Source organism: Aspergillus bombycis (assembly GCF_001792695.1).
Source record: "Aspergillus bombycis strain NRRL26010 chromosome Unknown contig00021, whole genome shotgun sequence".
Lineage (NCBI taxonomy): Eukaryota > Fungi > Ascomycota > Eurotiomycetes > Eurotiales > Aspergillaceae > Aspergillus > Aspergillus bombycis.
This window is the reverse complement of record NW_019170023.1, coordinates 1-17837: the sequence shown is the minus strand read 5'-3', so window position 1 is coordinate 17837 and position 17837 is coordinate 1. Positions and strand designations below refer to the sequence as shown.

The 17837-nt window shown below is 49.3% G+C and overlaps 2 protein-coding genes across 2 annotated transcripts; one reads left to right on the top strand and one right to left on the bottom strand.

The window, feature by feature from the left end:
• Nucleotides 1–4201: 4201 nt before the first annotated feature.
• ABOM_004268 (Mechanosensitive ion channel family) lies at nt 4202–7021 on the top strand (the record flags this gene model as incomplete). Its single annotated transcript, XM_022531398.1, has 2 exons — nt 4202–4825; nt 4886–7021. 2 exons carry the CDS (start codon nt 4202–4204, stop codon nt 7019–7021), a joined length of 2760 nt encoding a protein of 919 aa, XP_022391355.1.
• A 1536-nt stretch (nt 7022–8557) lies between these two features.
• Nucleotides 8558–14789, bottom strand: ABOM_004267 (protein kinase RIM15; the record flags this gene model as incomplete). Its single annotated transcript, XM_022531397.1, has 2 exons — nt 8558–14149; nt 14211–14789. 2 exons carry the CDS (start codon nt 14787–14789, stop codon nt 8558–8560), a joined length of 6171 nt encoding a protein of 2056 aa, XP_022391353.1.
• Between the last annotated feature and the right edge of the window lie 3048 nt (nt 14790–17837).

Genomic DNA, 17837 nt, shown 5'->3' with positions numbered 1-17837 from the left:
TGCTGAACCGTGCTCTTGCACTTCCTTTTTCGGGCTATAGTTACCCGAACAAGCAATATATCATACTCAAGCTGAACTGTAATCATTAGCATTCGCCCCCAGAAGAACAACAATATCATATCCCAAGGAATCCGATGAGCAATAGAGGTGCGCTGGCGCAAAGTCCGGACATGTGAAGATCTTCGACTTTCTCTGTCATCAGCTTCGGCCCATTCTTAGAGCTCTCAACGAAATAAGGGACGGTCAAAATGAAGCTTTTCTTCCTGGTTTGGGTAAACTTATCACAACTATACTTTTTTTAAAAAAAATATTTAAAGTGCCCGGAGTTAATTGTTTGGTATGGTATGGCAAGTGGGTGAAGGAAAAGTATAGCATATCTAATGCATTCTGTTCATTTTTTTAAACTTTGTCCGGGACGTACAAACAAAAAGAGAAGTGACATCGATGTAGACGTGTGTGGTATACTAGTAGTGAGTAAGAGATGGATGGCCACACGGTAATGGAAATTACCGGCGAGGAAAGTTCGGGGGTAAGGTTGACAGCCTTTGGAAGCTTTGAGTGTGAAGAATTCAATTCGTCGTTTACTTGCTACGTTATACGGACTGAACAAGCGTAGAGGTTGTTGAGTAGGACGGGTAGTAGCTTCCTAGATCGCGGTGATGATATTGATTTCTCTGCTCACGAAGGGTTAATTCAATACATAACTTAATCATAGAATTCCGAAAGCAACCATGATCGTACTTGCTGTCATTTCTCGCGACCCTACGAATGAAGAAAAGTCACTATGCCGATGACGGCCATACGCACAAAAGACTCATACTGAGTGAAAAGAAAAATCAAACGAGACATATATAGGAGAGAGATAGAAGGGGGTGACAAATTTTAAATACCAGCCAGCATCTTATGAAAGACACCTGGCTCATTCTTCGTCGTTTCATCTACCAAGGAGGTCAAAGCATTAATAACATCACCTTTTTATGGGGCCCATCCCCCAGTCGTCTAACTTTCCAGAACCTGACCTGATGTGGACAAGAAAATACACGGGGAGGCGACTAGTAGAGTACTACTGAAGATCGCTGCTAACCGTTGATAACTCGGTGGCGTTTAGAGTAAGGCCCGTATTGGAAGGGGAAAGGTCAATATGCTTCCGATGTAGTCTAGATCGTCATCCTAACTCGCCAATCCATTTCCGTCACGCTCCACTTCTTGTCTCGAAAGTCGAGACATCGGCCCAGAGCGAAGCCATGATCAACGCAAAGGCCGGTATAGATGGGTAGCGAACGCCAGACCAGCTGCTATGTACAGCCTTCGTGCATGATACCCGGGCTCTTTACAAAGGTCCAGAATGTGCCTTCCACTGTGATTTGATTCCTTAAGCGTCTCTTGCCCTAGCACCTGTATCCGGTAATGTTTCGTGCAAGAGAATAAAGTGCATAGTACCTGGAGGCGATACTAGGCATGCGCTACTAGGTAAGCTCGTATACTGTAAAACCTCGCTATAAGCGAGTAATTTAGCTGGCCCTTCAAATTGCTTATACCGAGGGATTGCTTATATTGGCGCTGTGTATAGCGAGACTCATAGTACGCGGTAGTATCTCAGAGTTGTATTAATGGGAGACCATGCACTTATGCCAGCATATCGAGAATATGCGGCCATTATATTCCAGGGATTGATCCTTGTTATCAGACTGCATTCTGGAGGCATATCTCAACCTTCTGGGTAACTATGATCCATGTGCTCTTTTGGGAAATGCGGGGATGGAATACTCCTACCATACCTCGGTTTATGGACATCGTATGGTCAATGTCCATGTGGAGCAGAATGCGAGGTATATATCAGTCACAGTATACTGTGTGCGATTGTTTTCAGGTCTTGAGCATATCACACCGTGCATAGAATAACATGGTTGGTACACTTCGCTTATGCACTTCATAGTAAAGAAAGTTTATGATGGGGCGATCCATTGTTCGAGTGCCTATCAAGATTTGGTACAGAATCGTAAGAGAAGAGTCTTCCGTTGACTGGTTGATCGGAGCGGGGAACAACACGTCAACAATTCAAGCGTAGCAATTCCATCTCATAGACTTTCTCTCGATTAACAATCAATCGGTCGCGATGGATGCTGCGGTGTGCTAATGCTTTTGTTCCACTATACCACGTATGGATGGTAGTACCCGGGAAGGTAGTTTGGGAATGTAACTCTCTCCTTTTTCATCCTTTTCCTTTTACTCAATGAATACTTGCGAATCAAGAGCTATTGCCTCAGCCAATACTCAAGACATACATTATGTGTCACAATGGGGTGCATGTGCAGTGCATAACCAAAATCAGGTTTTCCCGACAATATATGCGCATAGTGTGGAAATAGCCTTTTTCACGATATCGATGCTATTAATATTCGCACCGTGTGAGATTCAGATTAATATACCCATCTTGACTAAAATACCCACTGCCATATCCGGCCAATGGAGATTGCAGCCATTCCCATGACTAAAACCAGTGTTCGTGAACAGCGTTGGAGAGGACAGCTGAGAAGGTACCGTTCCGAGAAGCGAGAACTAGTCCAACGTTTACTGCCGCTGTCAAGTGTGATTGACGCACTTTGACAAGTTTCTTTTTCTCTGGGAACTACTAGTACGCTCTTCCGGTGGAAGCGAAAGTTCAGAGCTTGCCGTAAGTGTGCCTGAGGTGGCGTTCCTTGGCGGTGGCCAATTTCCCATCGTGTGTTTTACTTCGACGGAGATAGCCAACCAATGACGGGCACCCATCGCCATCAGGACTCTCTACTTGGGAGTACTACTAGTATGGGCTCGGTAAGCCTTCCAGGTTACACGACTCGCCGTCCGTCTCGAACTATCCTTTTCCCGAGAACCCACCCGCCTGGGTACTTGCATAAGTGTCTGGGGATGAGAGGATGAATCAGCCATTTTGCAGCTATGCAAGGAATCTTACTTCACGTTGAACCGAACCTTACATCTAGACCGACGTACGCGGTAGGGGTCTCTCTACGGAGTACCTTACACGTTCTCGGGTCTGACCAGAAGCCCGCGATAGGGCCATCATTGGTCACAGCTGTTGGGTCGTTCACCACTAGTGGGAAAGCTAAGGACCCAACCGGGGCCACTGAAGAGGGGCAGTGACCACTGGCCAGAACCACAGATCCAAGCCGACGGTGAACGGGTGGCTCCCCTTAGTTAATCTCGAGATCGGCCTTACCAGGAGAAAAAAAAGCCACATCGACCCGTACCTGGCTTGTGGAATCTCACAAAAGGGATAAAAATACAATTTAGGTTTGATAGATAAGGATGCTGATATCTTAAAAAATAAGAGGTCGAAGGAATCATGGTTGTGTTAGGGTACAAGAACCCGACGTTATCATCCTGACAAAGACACAACCCTAATGAAGTCAATTCAGCGATGATCCAAAACACTGACATCAAATGACAAAACGGTCTGGAACTGAGAAATTCTTCGCATGGTGAAAGGTCTCCACCGTCCTATTTTTCTCCCGTGCGATCGGCATAAATCAACTGCTCCTCCAGTGGAAGTCGGCTGCATAACTTCTGTGCTTGTCAGTGCTTCGGGGCTCAACTTTGATTTTTTCATTTTTCATTTTTTTTACCCCCATTTTCTTCAAGGACTGACTAGGGATAAGTAACTAAGTACCTTCCGGTTTAATATTTGGTTGGTTCCCTTTCCCTCAGTCTCTCTTCTTCCTCTTTCTATCGCCATCTGTCTGTCTTTCTTTACCTTCTCCTCCGTACTGTCTCTATTATTATTCTCCATCTTGTAATTTTCTTTTCTTACCTCACTATCAACCTCTTTCCCTTTCGATTGACTGGACCACGACGGGTCTAGTATCCGATGCCCACTCCAAGTCCCGTCTGCTTGTTAGTCTGACATCGGAGTCCCCACTATTGTTGAAGGTGCGTCTCCGTCTCGTATTGCTGGTCCCATCGCATATTTATATGCTACTGCTGCCCCTCGACCAAAACCGTTCCAACCCTTCTAGACTCCTTCGGTTCGTCATATACCCGGGGTCTCATTCATTCATTCATCTATTTTTTTTCTGCATTTAGTCACTCTTTTCTACCTCTTACTGTGGCGTGTTGACGGTTTCTGACACGCGTCCAGTCCGACTGCATTCAATCGATATCAACTATACTTAATATTTACTAAGACCCCTGGCCTGGTGCCGGCATGTCGACCCCTATTGAGGAGCTTCCAGCTCCCAAATATCCCGAGAAGAAGAACCGGACGGACGACCACTCCCCAACCTCGGACGAAGGCACCTATATCAACGAGGGCTCGCAAGATACTCCCGGGAACAACCACCTCACCGTCAACACCTCGTACGCCGACGATTTGGACCGGACAGCTTTACGCTCGCCTTCGGCCAAAAGGGAAGAGACCAAACGCCTCGAAGATGATTTAGCTCTCCTTGAAGCAGAGAAGGTGGCGTCACGTTCCACCCATGAGGACACGGAGAGCAAAGCTGAGCGCACCTCGATGTCGCGGTCTCGCTCGCATCGCTCCCAAAATGTGGACGAGTTCGATGAGGCGACCAATCCTTTGCACGAGAAAGCCGCTGTCTACAACCCGCCAGAGTCTCCCAACACGAACATAGCTCGATTCGTCAAGAAAATCCATGAGTCCAGCTTCATCGTTCGCTATTTAACTTACATTTTACCCCTCGTTGTTATCTTACTGATCCCGCTGCTGGTCGGCGCACTGGCTTACCCGGATGCGAACGTGGGGGGTGTCGAACTGCTTTGGTTCTCTGTTTGGTTGGAAATTGTCTGGTTGACTCTGTGGGCTGGTAGAGTATGTTCCCTTTCCCTTCCCAGTTGCTCCTGCAGTGTACCTGACGGTTCGATGCGTTAGATTGTGGCCAAATGTATTCCTGTCGCTGCAGGGTTGCTGGCCAGTATTTTTACCAACAACGCCAAAAAATGGCGCGACATGGCCAAGCAATTGGAACTACACGCTACTCTTTTCTTTTGGTGGCTAGGTATCGAGATCTCTTTTCTCCCTACAATGAAGAACCATCATGTGGACGGCAACTCAGCTACGCGTTCATGGGAGAATACGGTGAACAAGATTATCATCTCCATCTTTGTCTGGACGATCTTGAACTATATCGAAAAGATCATTATTCAACTTATCGCCATTAGTTTCCATACGCGTACATATGCCGATCGTATCGAGATCAATAAATTCCAAATCGGTAGTTTGACCAAGCTGTACGACTTCTCTCGCAACAAGATCTCGGTGAAGGACGATGAGTTTGAAGAAAAGAATGATACCGGTGGCAGCGGCACCAAAACCCCCTTGCGCTACGCTGGCAAGGCGCAACGTGTAGCCAAAGGTGCATTGAACAAGGTTGGAGATGTGGCCGGAGCAGTTGCTGCGGACTTCACGGGCCGGAAGGCGACTAACAGTACTCATCCCTATCAAGTCATTTTGACCTTGTTGCGGACCACCTCGGGCTGCCAGGTTCTGGCCCGGCGTCTTTATCGGACTTTCGTGCGTGACGGATTTGACACAGTCTTTGCCGGTGACCTCAAGGAGGCGTTTGATAATAGCGAGGAAGCTGAGGCTGCATTTATCATGTTCGACAAAGATATGAACGGCGACATCTCTATGGACGAACTGGAGGCGGTTTGTGTGGAAATCGGACGGGAACGCAAGGCTATTACTGCATCTCTCAAGGATCTTGATTCGGTCGTCTCCCGACTCGACAACGTTTTGGAATTCTTCGTCGTTGTCATCAGCTTGATCGTCTTCGTGTCGTTGATCTCGACTTCGGCTTCTGGTGTGCTCACTTCCGCGGGCTCCAGTATTCTTGCCTTGTCCTGGCTCTTCTCTGCCACCGCCCAGGAATTCCTGCAGTCGCTTATCTTCGTCTTTGTCAAGCATCCCTTCGATGTGGGCGACCGTGTGACGATCTATGGTAACGCAGGTGATGCTGGTTTGGGTGATGATTACTTTGTAAAACAGATCTCGTTGCTCTACACGGAATTCAAGAAGATGCAGGGTCACATCGTCCAGGCACCAAACAGCTATTTGAACGGGCTCTTTATCCTCAACCAACGCCGATCTGGCGCGCTCGCGGAAGCAATCCCTATCGTGATCAAGTACGGTACAACGCTTGAGCAGATTGATGCTCTCCGTCAACGTCTGTTGGAATTCGTCCGCAGCGAAAAGCGCGAGTTCCAGACTAATATCTTGACTGAGATGCGTGCCGTGACGGAAAACTTCTCTGTGACCCTCAACGTCGTCTTCTTTTACAAGTCTAACTGGCAGAACGAAGGATTGCGTCTTCAGCGTCGTAACAAGTTCATCTGTATGCTCATGGTTGCCCTGCAAGAAATTGGTATCGAGGGCCCACGCATGAACCTCCAGGGTGCCCGTGTGGACATCCCCTTCCATGTCCAGGGTTTCCCACCTCAGATGTCATCGGCCGACCACGACAGCCGTCCCCCGCCCACGCCTATCCACGACATCCCCGAAAATACCGGACACAGCAGCTCCAGCGCCACCCGCCACCCGTCGATCCTGCGCAAAGGCATGAACACCGCTGCAGCCCGTGCCCGGGGCGAGTCGGTTCAGTCACACAAGCATGTCGACTTCTCGTTGGGAATGCGCGATCTCTCCTCCGGTGATGTGATGGGCGATGTGTTTGAATCCAACTCCCCTCTTGTCGATGACGTCGTCCGCTCTTCCAACCGCGAAGCCGCCCATCGCCGCATCCTGGAAGAAGAGGAGGATGAAGAGGCTGAACGCCAGAGCCGCTCGTCGTCCTCCCGGGCACGTCGCCCGTCCAATCTCAGCGTCCCGACGCAATCAGGTGAAGGCCGTCGGTCGACGGAATCTCAAGGCACCCATAGCCTGTCCTCTATCAGTCGCAATCGGTTCTTCCGCCACCGCTCCAGTGTCAGCCGCGAGCGTGACGATCTAGCCGAGCAAGGCCGATTCGACGCGAGCGATATCCGCTCCGTTTCGCCTGGCACCCGATAGCCCTTAAATCCTCTTTCTTTTTATCTGTGAAGCTATATTCGATCATACATACTGCCATCTATCTGATACCTACGCGCACATGATCTACGTTATTTCATGGTCGATACTGTGGGCGGCATCGTTCTTTTCTGGTTGTAATATGAAAACGGGACATGACGGAGTTTTGTCATGAGTTCATATGAACATACACGTTTTAAGCTGGCGGTTTACACATCTGTTCGCTATGAGCGTCCTTATCATTCATTGTCATTTAATTATTAGACTTTACAAGATTGATAATCACTATCTCTAAGCAGTTAAGTCTGAGTACATATAGCCTTCATATCAATAACAACCATTCCATTGCATTATACACGCAAAAATAACAAGTAAATATCCGGAGGTCAACTCAGCGTTAACTACACCGATGGGACCCATCTTGATCTTGTTAGCATACCCAGTCTACTTAATATAACAAAAACGAATACAGCATATGAGCAGTGAGAGTCTGAACGACAGCCCTATGGGATTTTGGGAATATACTTGCTGCAATGACAACACTACAAACCGTCATCCCTCGATATGCAAGATCGGTTGAGTCCCATTCATTATACACATCAATCGTCCAATCCTTAATGCCCTGGGAATCTTGGTTTTTCGCCTGCATGGTCTCTCGCGAGACATGGCTGCATAAAACACACACTGCAGAATCACGGGAAATATCTTCAGAAGAGGAAAGAGAAATTGAAAATAAAACTGCCATGTAGTAGATTTACCAAAGGGCCAGCCAGCTCTGGCCCATCACTAACTAGCAGTTATCAAGCACTTGTTACAAATACGGTTGAATACAGTCAGCCAACTCAAGGGACAATGTCAATCAATGCTCATCTTGCACCAGTTCATAAATTCTCACGTATCATGTCATAAAATACACTGAAATATTTACTACTGAAGCCATAATAAGAAGGAACAGAATGAATGATCTTCTCATGCGTTCAGAGGGGATCTTTTTTTTTCTTTTTTTTGGGGGGGTGCCCGTTTTGAGAGTGAATCTCGGCTGTCCTGCGGTTGGTATGCCATTCTCTTTCTTGCTTTGCCTGGGCGGACAGATTGTTTATTTCGTACATACACGAATTTTTTTTTGGTTGGTTTTGATTTGAAGATGAGTTGATAGAACATAGGAAATGGAATGGAATGGTGCAGAGTTGCAAGGATATTGAAAGTGGAAAAGAGAGAAACTCAAATGACCTGATTGAGATGATATCAATCACTCCGGAACACCCGCTTAATCTGGCAAAGGAAATGGAATGAGAAACGACTAAGAAGAGAAATAAACAAGCAGAATGGAGAGCAACTTTAGCAGATTGTAATATCAGACAAATTTCATCAGTAGTAGGAAAAGGGGGAAATATACAGAGAAGGGAAGTAGGGCCGGGCCATAATGACACAAGAGACAAGCAGAATATCTGGCTAGGAAACGACACACCTGCGTCATGGGCAATTTCTAAATCAAAGGCAAACAGTCTATCTTCCAACCGAAGTGAAAATGTAATCGTTCTATCTTCCACCTTGACGAGGTGTAATCTCCGAATCTAAGCCGAGTGAAGGGGTATGTATCGGTCGCGGAGTGGCTTCAGAATCAGGGATTGTTTCGGTGTCATCTTCGACGCTGGACGTCTGGATGAAAGGTGTATTCGGGTCAACCGATACGGACTCATCCGCTGTCGTGAACACAATGGGAGGAGTTATGTGGCCCTTTTTGAGAGTTTCCGTGCTCGTATCCGGGCTGACCCCAAGGCCTGTCCCGGTAATGCCATGCGCAAACGAGGACTCCAGACGAGACATTGAAGAGAAACAGGGACTCATATTTGACGCGGAAAGTGTGGGAGATTGCTTAGGGCTAAAGTTATCTTCCGACAGCACAATTGCGTCTTCGGGGAAATGGAGCCCTTCATATTTATCCTCTATGCCAGGAGATTCTGCTTGCTCCTCGCTGATGCTCTCTGAGCCTCCACTCCTCCTCCTTTCAAGCGATTCTCTCTCTTTCTTGAGCAACTCCTCGCTGCCACTGACCACGCTGCCTCTGCTGTTGGTCCTCATCATCTCTATACCCAATTTAGAGCCAGGGCGGGTTGACCGATTTCTTGGGCTTTGTGTACGTGAGGTGGGACGCCCGAGCTCTTCGTCTTCATCATCACCAGATTCCACACACTCATAGCGTTTTCTTTCTAGAGATTCTCTCTTGGCGCGAATCGCTTCACTAGAGCGCTGCTTCCGCGGGGTGAGCGTGCCAGAGGCACTCATGGAAGCTGGGGCGGAGACAGTATGAAGCAAGTGCGGTAAAGGTGCAGAGTCTGAGCTGGGTTTATTATTGGAATCGGCCGTCCCTTGGGTCGATTCTCCTTGACTTGTACCCGTATCTCCTGATATACCTAGCCCACCGTGGCATGAACACCATTCATCATTTTTACGGCTCCCGGTAATTGGGGCATCCTCCGCTTTGACAGACTCCATATCACCAAAGTAGCTACTGCCGATGGAGTCTGCGCGGCTAGAACCTTGATATGAACTTGCCGGCACCGGGACAAAGTTGGATGAAGTTACTGAGCTTGGGCTGTGCTCAGCAGGAGCTGGCATCTGACGTGGCGTTGCAGACGGAACGGCCAACGGCTGAGAAAGAATGGAATCGTTCGGAGGAGGCTTCCATTGGCAATACTTACACAATGCTTGGGTAAGCTTGGTAAGAGTTGGGGGCTTCTCAATCAGCCCATCGAAGTGGTGGGTCTCTGGGAAATCTTTCAAATAGCCCGTTACCGCGATAATTGGGGTGTGTCGATTAGCACTCCGTGTCTCCCGAACCATACGTGCGACATCTGCTCCATTGACCTGGGGCAGTTTGAACTCCGTCATGATAATGTCAAATTGCACTTGGCTGAGAGCGTAGCGCATAGCCTCTGCACCATTCACAGCGGTAATCGTACGACAGCGGAGCTTCTCAAACAGGCGTTCCATCACCATTCTGGAGACCGGATGATCCTCGCAGATCAGTACATCCAAGGGCCGGAAGAATGGGCCATCGGGGTAGTTAAGCTGAGAAAGGCGTCTGGAGCTTTGACGTTGTCGCTGGTTCTTGAGCAACTGCTTCGTACGTGGGTCTTCATTGTCGGAAGAAGAGGGTGAGATATCGTTGAATCGTTGGCTGCGTCGCTTATAGTGACCAGCAACATACGATTCCTTGGCCAGTGACGAAGACAAGTCACCATCCTGGGACCCGATAGTCTGCGACCTAGCCCTCGTGGGCACACTGGCGTGGCGGGGAGGGCCTGATGGTGTCTTGTCAGGCGAATGGGTTGCTGTGACTCGGCTTGTTTTCACCGGTGACGAAGCGTTTGAACTGATCTTTAGGCTTGCCATACGAGCCTGCTCAGCACTAGCAGGTGGGCCAGAGGCACTGGAGTGGTGCGAGTTAGTCGACGAAGAACCAGATGTCTTTCTGCGTTCATGGTTGTGATGACCAGTGCTGAATTGAACTAGGAGAGGCGACGAAGGCTGAGACGGGCGACTGGGAGAGGAGTTTGCTTGGCTTGACGGGGAGGAAGGTCGATTGTTTCCTTTATTTTGTGACATAGTCCGCTGCAACGACATTGGTAACGGACTTCCTTCCAGGGAGGGACCAGACGAAGATGGGGTTGGGGTCTGTGCCTGACTCGGCCCCTGTCCTTGCGCCTGTCCCTGGTCCTTTCCCGAAGGCTGTGGCTGGGGGCCCGAAGCCGCGAATGGGCGCTGCTGTGCTTGCATCGCCTCTTGGCGCAGTTTCTGTATCACATCTTTGTTTGCCTTCTCAAGCATCGGAAGGTTCTTGAAGGAGAAGCTGCCAAAGTCGTCTTCCAAAGAAGGCTCACTCAGTCTTCTACTGCGTGACTCGCGGACATGAGGCGGGATATGCAGCGGCATCAAGGGTCGCTTCGATGCATTGACCTGCGAACGAACCTTGAAAAGTGCATCATGTGGGCGATCTGGATATGGTCCGGCGGTTACCGGCCGAGGAGAGTCTCCCTCCTCTAGCTCCTCCGAGAAGGCTTGGAGCGTAGCTCCACGGGAATCGAAGTATTCGGTATCTTCCGGGTTTTCAAGATTTGGAACAAACTGGGCCTTGTCATCCAGTAGGGTGTCAAAATTGATATCCGAGAACCACGGATGGTTGCGGATCTCTGCTCCCCCATTCGGATACTTCTCTTCCACGTTAGCTCCAATCCGCTGAGCGGGATCGGTAGTCATCAGCTTATTCATTAGATCAATAGCCTCTGGGCTCGTCAACTCTTCCACATGCTCCGGCCAGTTAATTTTCCGATGGAGGATATTGTCGAACACTTCATCTGGGGTATTTGCGTTAAAAGGAGGATAGCCGAAGAGGAATTCAAACATAATACAACCCAGAGACCACCAGTCGCTCATCTCATCCTGGCCCGCACCGTTAATTGTCTCAGGGGCCAGATAATCTGGAGTGCCAACAAAACGACGGTTATGGTCCTCGGGGTCGAAGAGCGCCATCAATGGCGGCATCATACCTTGCTGCGGCCCAAAGTCATGCGGGACCGAATTACTAGGCGTTGGCTGAAGCGGATATAGACGGGGAGATTCTCCTGCTTCACTTTGGCCCTCCAACTCGGCCAAGTTGCTAGCACCAGGCACGGGAACAGGTAACGAACCCTGCACTTCACTGGGGTCATGGAGGGACAGTGTTCGGAAGACTGAATGCAAACCTTCGCTGCCTACGCTATCGCTGCGATACCCCGATGCCCGGCGAGACGTCTGTCGACTGATTCCGCTCTGATTGAGGCTGAAATAAGACGGTTGGGGCATGCTGCCAGCAACATCTGGGGTGATCAATGGCGTGGACCCTGGCGAACCGCTACCTTGAAAGTCAAACGAGGCTGACCTAGAAGATGTGATAGATCTAGCGCGAGGGAAAGGTCCCTGTTTCAGGAGATCGGGCGCTGGCTCATTGTTCATACTCTTCAAAACCCGCTTCTGACGCCCGACGAGCCCCATCCGAGACAAGCCAAAATCAGTCAACTTAAGGTGACCGGTTTGGTCAATCAATAGATTGTCTGGCTTCAAATCTCGATGGACAATGCCTCTGCTATGAAGATGTTCTACCCCGAGGACTACTTCGGCAACGTACTTTTTAGCCCAATCCTCAGGAAGTTCACCTAAGATCTTAACAAGGGATGCACAGTCACCCCCATTGAGATATTCCATTACCAAATAGAGATAATCTTTGCTGGAAAACGTCCAGTATAATTTGGCAACGAAATCACTTTCCCCCTGCCACATCATAATAGCTCGTTCTGCTTTGACATTGGTGACCTGATTCTTGGCAACCATATCCGCCTTCTTCAAAACTTTAATCGCAAAGTGCTCCCCTGTCGTCTTCTTCTTCGACAAATATACGCTACCAAAGGCACCCTTGCTAATCGGCTTGATCACCTCGAAATCTTTGATGGACACCGGCGCTGGTCGTGGCTGCGGTTGGCTAGCCGATGCCAGGTGCGGCGAGACCGGTGGCCGCGGAGCATCGGACGAGGTTGCTGAAGATTGGCGACGATGGTGGCGGAAGTGATGATGCGCTAGCTCACTGGCATTTGTCGACGGGGAAACGATGGGAGACGGCAAGCTTTCGGCGCCGCTAGATAGGCGAGGCTTCGGCATTCGCAACGGCGAATGGGGGCCAGAAATTCGGGCAGGCGAATGACCCCGGCGAGGGGAACTCGAGAGTCCGGGAAGCACCAGACTCCTACGCTTTCGGTCCAAGCTTCGATCGGAACACGGCGAATCCGTTCGCATGGCGCCTGGGAACGCAGATGAGAGGACGCTACTGTCACTCATTTCTCCAGCATCGAAATCCGCCGATGCAAGACCGCGTCGGGAAGGTTGAGACGTGCCCAGCACACCGGCAACGCTCTTGTGCGAGCGAGGAGTAGGGCATTCCATTGGACTATTTGACCCAGTAGAGACAGCCACTGACGACAATTTTCCCTCGGAGGAATGGGGAGACTGGTGCCGGTCGGGAGAGTTCCGCATGGACATCGTCAAAGCGGACATTGGACGGGGTAACGGTATGGACTCTCGAGACTGGGCCGGACTGGGGACGGGGCCAGTAGCTATGTTACTATCAAGGATATCTAGCACAGGTTCATCCTCGGAGGAGCTGGAGTCACTGAGCTGACCAGCTGCGATACGCTCAGCCTTACTAAGGGCTGCAGTAATACACTCTTCCACCAGCACAGTATACTCGATGCGAATTCGCTCGGCGTATTCAACAATCCTGCGGTAGCGGATAGTCGCATCCACTTTTGCTTTAGCTACCTGCTCGGTATCAGTGCACAAAGCAGCCAGGCCTTGCTCTTGTTCCAATGTATTTGTGCTGGGCGACTGCCACTGGATAACCTGTGAAATCCGAGATTCTGACTGTGGAGATAAAGTTCGGAATTCATCGTTGCTGTCTACGCGAGTCTCCTTGAGTACCGGCATGTTAATCTCCAAAGCCGTATCGCAGAGATCCAGGATCAGTTCGACGACACGCGACAACGGCCGCCGGACAGCGAACGATCGACCACGGGAGTGACCCATTCCGGAAACCGAATGGTCTCTGGACCTAGGCGGAGTGGCAGGAGCAGAGCTAGAGTTGGAAACAGACCCCGACGATGGTGCCGAAGCAACCGGGGACGGTCCAATGGGGAGACCCTTGTATTCCGGCTGGGGTAGAGGCGGATTGGATTCACCCAGCACCAAGGGTCTACCTTGCCGAGCCTCAAGAGCGTCCAGCACCTTCACGATCGCATGACGGTGCTCATTCAGGTTTTCCTGGGCAATCTGAACGTCCATCTCAGCTCGGTGTTCCTGCAGACAAAGATCGGAATGTTTCTCAAACCACCAAGGTGTGATCTGACGCTCACAGATCCGACATAATACCGGGTTGGGTGCAGGATGCTTGGAGGGATCGGGTTCGTTCGCGGCCGCTTCTGCCAAGGTCGTCAAATAACTTGCCAATACCTCGGCTCCGACGCCTAGAGATTCGACCAGCAGAAGAGGGAGATCGATGGTGACTTCTCTGGGCTCAGTGAACGGTCGCAACATCCACATCGTCTATATTTCATTCTTCCGTTAGCTTTCCACCAAGCCATCCCGGTTCTGCGAGCAAACCTACATGACTAGCTCCATCCGCTGTCCGATCGTACGCCATGATGCCTTGTGCTTCCATGCTCAGAACATCATGGTTGTGCTCCTCCGGCTCTGCAAGCGGCTCCTCTTGACCACCTGCGCCTTCAATTTCACCAGTTTCTGTAGTCTCCGCTTCCACGGGTCGTGGTTCCGGGGAGTATTTCAGAACCGAGTCGGGACCCATCAGCAACGAGAAGCGAATAAAGCGACTGCGAGAATCATCCTCCTTCATGGCCTCCACTGCATCCTGGAAAGCATTCTGGTTGTCCACAATAAGATCCGAAATCATCCGGCCCTCCACCGACTCTGGATCGGTTCCCACGACCTGTCTCCATGACGGACTGACCCATTTGATGCGGCCATCGAGATCCAGGTCCACAATGACGTTCAACGTCTGCTCCGCTGCCTGCTTCAATTCCGCCCGTTCTTCCTGCATGTCATTGTCGTCACTAAGAGAGCGATTCAAAGGGGTTAAACTCGGAATGATGCTCCGGGCCTCCTGCCGTAAGGCCGTCACGGCCGGAGGTGCCAGGAACTGAGGACTTTGGATGCCATTGCCCGCCATGCTGACCGGCAAGGTTTCTGAGACGGTGGGAAAAACCCCGGGGAAGGGATCACCGCCACGACTCGAGGTACCGTAGGCAAAAAGACAAGCGAAATCAACAGAGCCAGGCAGACCGTCTGCCGGGCAGAGCGGGTGCCCTTAGAAATGAGGTTATGGATTCATCCGCAAGATCAACGGGCCATGGCTGAACTGCGGGGCGTGAATTCCAGCGAAAATCGACCCTGGTTGACGGGAAACTGAGACGTTATTATTTGTTGATTGTGGTGAGATCACAAAAAGCACCACAAAATCACCAGGGGAAAAAAAAAAAAAGAAAGAAAACAAAAGGTTGTCGTGATCACGTAAGGACTGAGCAAAAGGGAATGGACAACGAAATGTCTATGCGGGGAACGGCGCGACGGAAGGCGCTCAACGCGAGGCCAGGATGATCGACAAGAGTCAACCCCAAGATGAGGTTGACTGACTGGAAGAAGAAATTAAACAAATAGGCGTGCTAAGCAGGGCGTAAAATCCGGCAAAGCAAGATTGGCAGCATGGATTGACGAAGAAAAGGAACAGGCGAAGGGGGGATGAGGGGGAGAAGACGAATAATAAAACGGCGACGAGGCAGTTGAGTTGAAAGGCAAGAGAGTGGCAGTAAGTGTGAAGTGTGAGTGGGTGGAGGGATTAGTAGTACATTCGGACTGGACGGAGTAGGTAAGGATATGCCGTAAAGTAAGGTAACGGCCACCCGAAAGAAAAGAAAAAAAAAAAAAAGATAGAACAAAAAGAAAAAGAAAGAAAAAGAAAAACAATGAGATGAAAATCAACGGCCAACGTACCGTTTCCCACTGGGAGTCAACTCAGGAGGGATCCTATCTCGGTTCGAAAATGAGGTCAATTATCGTTGATTTATTTTCCCATTCCCTACAATGGCCTGAAACGCTCACTCACATTCCCTCGCCTTCTTTTTCTGACCTGATAATTGATTTGTTTGACCCACCCGCTTCACTGTAACGTTTCGGTATCGTCGTTTTAGTCTGGCATTTAGTGACAACAAGAAACCCCCAATTCAAGTATAGTATGATTCTTATTCTTATTTTTATTATCAATGATCCACTGGTGATAGACACTTTATAGTCCTCGGAAAGAACCAGTACTACGCTGGGGGCTGACCACGCCACGGGCAACCTACAACTCCATCTAGACCTTTCTCCAAATGGTCCCCCAACATGACCTGCTGCAGCAGAAATATTTCTTGAAATATATATCTTAACGTTCTATAACCCGCCGGAGCCTGGTCAGGGTAAATACTAAGTACCTACGTCCTTAACATCGTAAGTAACTATGCCCCGAAGGGCTAGCACAGACCTGGCTCAGCCTTCAACACACAACCCCCATTCCAGCAAGTCACCTCCGGGCGTACAGGTACATTTGGCTGAGCACTTACATCCAGACTACTAGTACATCCTACTACATCCTACATACATATCTGGAACTGCAGGTGGCCAGCCCTAACCCATGATTCGTTCCCCTTCTACATCTATCTTCGACAACGGCTCGTTTCTCGGAAACCACCAATGATTCGATTATTTATTATGATGGGTTAGCCGAGTAATAGTTTAATTATTCTGCCTCCTCCCCGTCATTAAATCTGGTCACCCAGTAACCAACTTTCCCCCCCTCCCTTTAACTTAAGACCATAACTCCTACAGTTATCATATATGACTTTTACGGGAAAGATGAAAAAAATAAAATAAAATGAAAACGGAAAAAAAGGAAAAAGAGAGAGAGAGAGAGAGAGAGAGAGAGGGGAAAGGATTCGGCATTCTCATTCTCATTCTCATTCTAAACCGCACGACATCCCCTCCAACAGCCACCATACGCCACCAAGAATCAACCCATTTGTAACGGTCGGCCAGATAGGATGGATTCGAAATGATTCTCCTCAGGCTCCCCTTGTACAACCATCATCATTCCACATTTACCGAAGAAGAGCAAAAAGTAACCCTCAAAACTGTTTGGAGACTGCTAATTCCGTAAGGCCTAGAAACCCTCGGTAAGGTTTGTAGGAAAAGGAAAAATGGGGAGCTGAAGGTGCATTCCAGCGATGGGATGGGCGTGGTTGTAGTCGTACTAAATTGCATTGTTTGATTAGAACTGGCAGCCACGGGAACGTCACCACCCATGCAAACAGCGGCAAGCTGTCTCGTCGTCCCATGGAACCACTCCCGGTGCCAGAAGATCGTTGCTCACTTGACCTTCTGTCGCCGCCGGTTCTTGGGACTCATTTGGAAGGAGTTGGGTTCGGGTATTTCCCACAGCGACGGTGATAGATTTGCCGACAAAAACTTGAACGGAATCAAAATGTCTTGAGAGAGACAAACATAGCAGGCGGCTGCAGGTGAACTGAACCTAGGAGATTGACCCTGTGCATATGCCCGTTGGTAAGCGAATGGGTCTGCAGGTTGTTGGAGACCGATTCTTCGGTCACGACGACCGTGCAGTAAGTACGACTACATGGGATAGTTATGTTTTTCTATGTGGGCGGGAAGGTATCCAGACGGTCGATATGGTTCTGATATCGGAAATAGGACCTAGGATTTACTCTTTGGGGTGGATACAGATGGTAGCCCCAGAAACCCGGCAAATGCTTAGGGATCCTAGTACATGTATCATTGTTGTTGTTATTGTTATTGTTATTGTTATTGTTGTCAAATTATATTACTTTGGTCATGGGCGATGGGAGAATGATTGACCAGTAAGAATAAAGAGCCCAACACCAAAGCAGTAACTTATCAGGAGACCAAAGCTTTTTCTTTTCTCATGCCCTTAGGTAATAATGGTCGAGAGCTGAAGGTATTCTGGAAATCTTACAGTTGACTTGTGCTGTACCTTTGGCATGCCAATAAACTTTCCCAAACATTCAGTCACCAGGACCATATCAAAAACTAAGACGAGGAATCCTTTGCGGGGTAAAAGAGTACTGTGTAAAAGAAAGAAAGAAGAGAAAAAAAAATAAAGTAAAAATAAACCCCCTCGGTGAGGGACTCTCTCGATCTTTTTTTT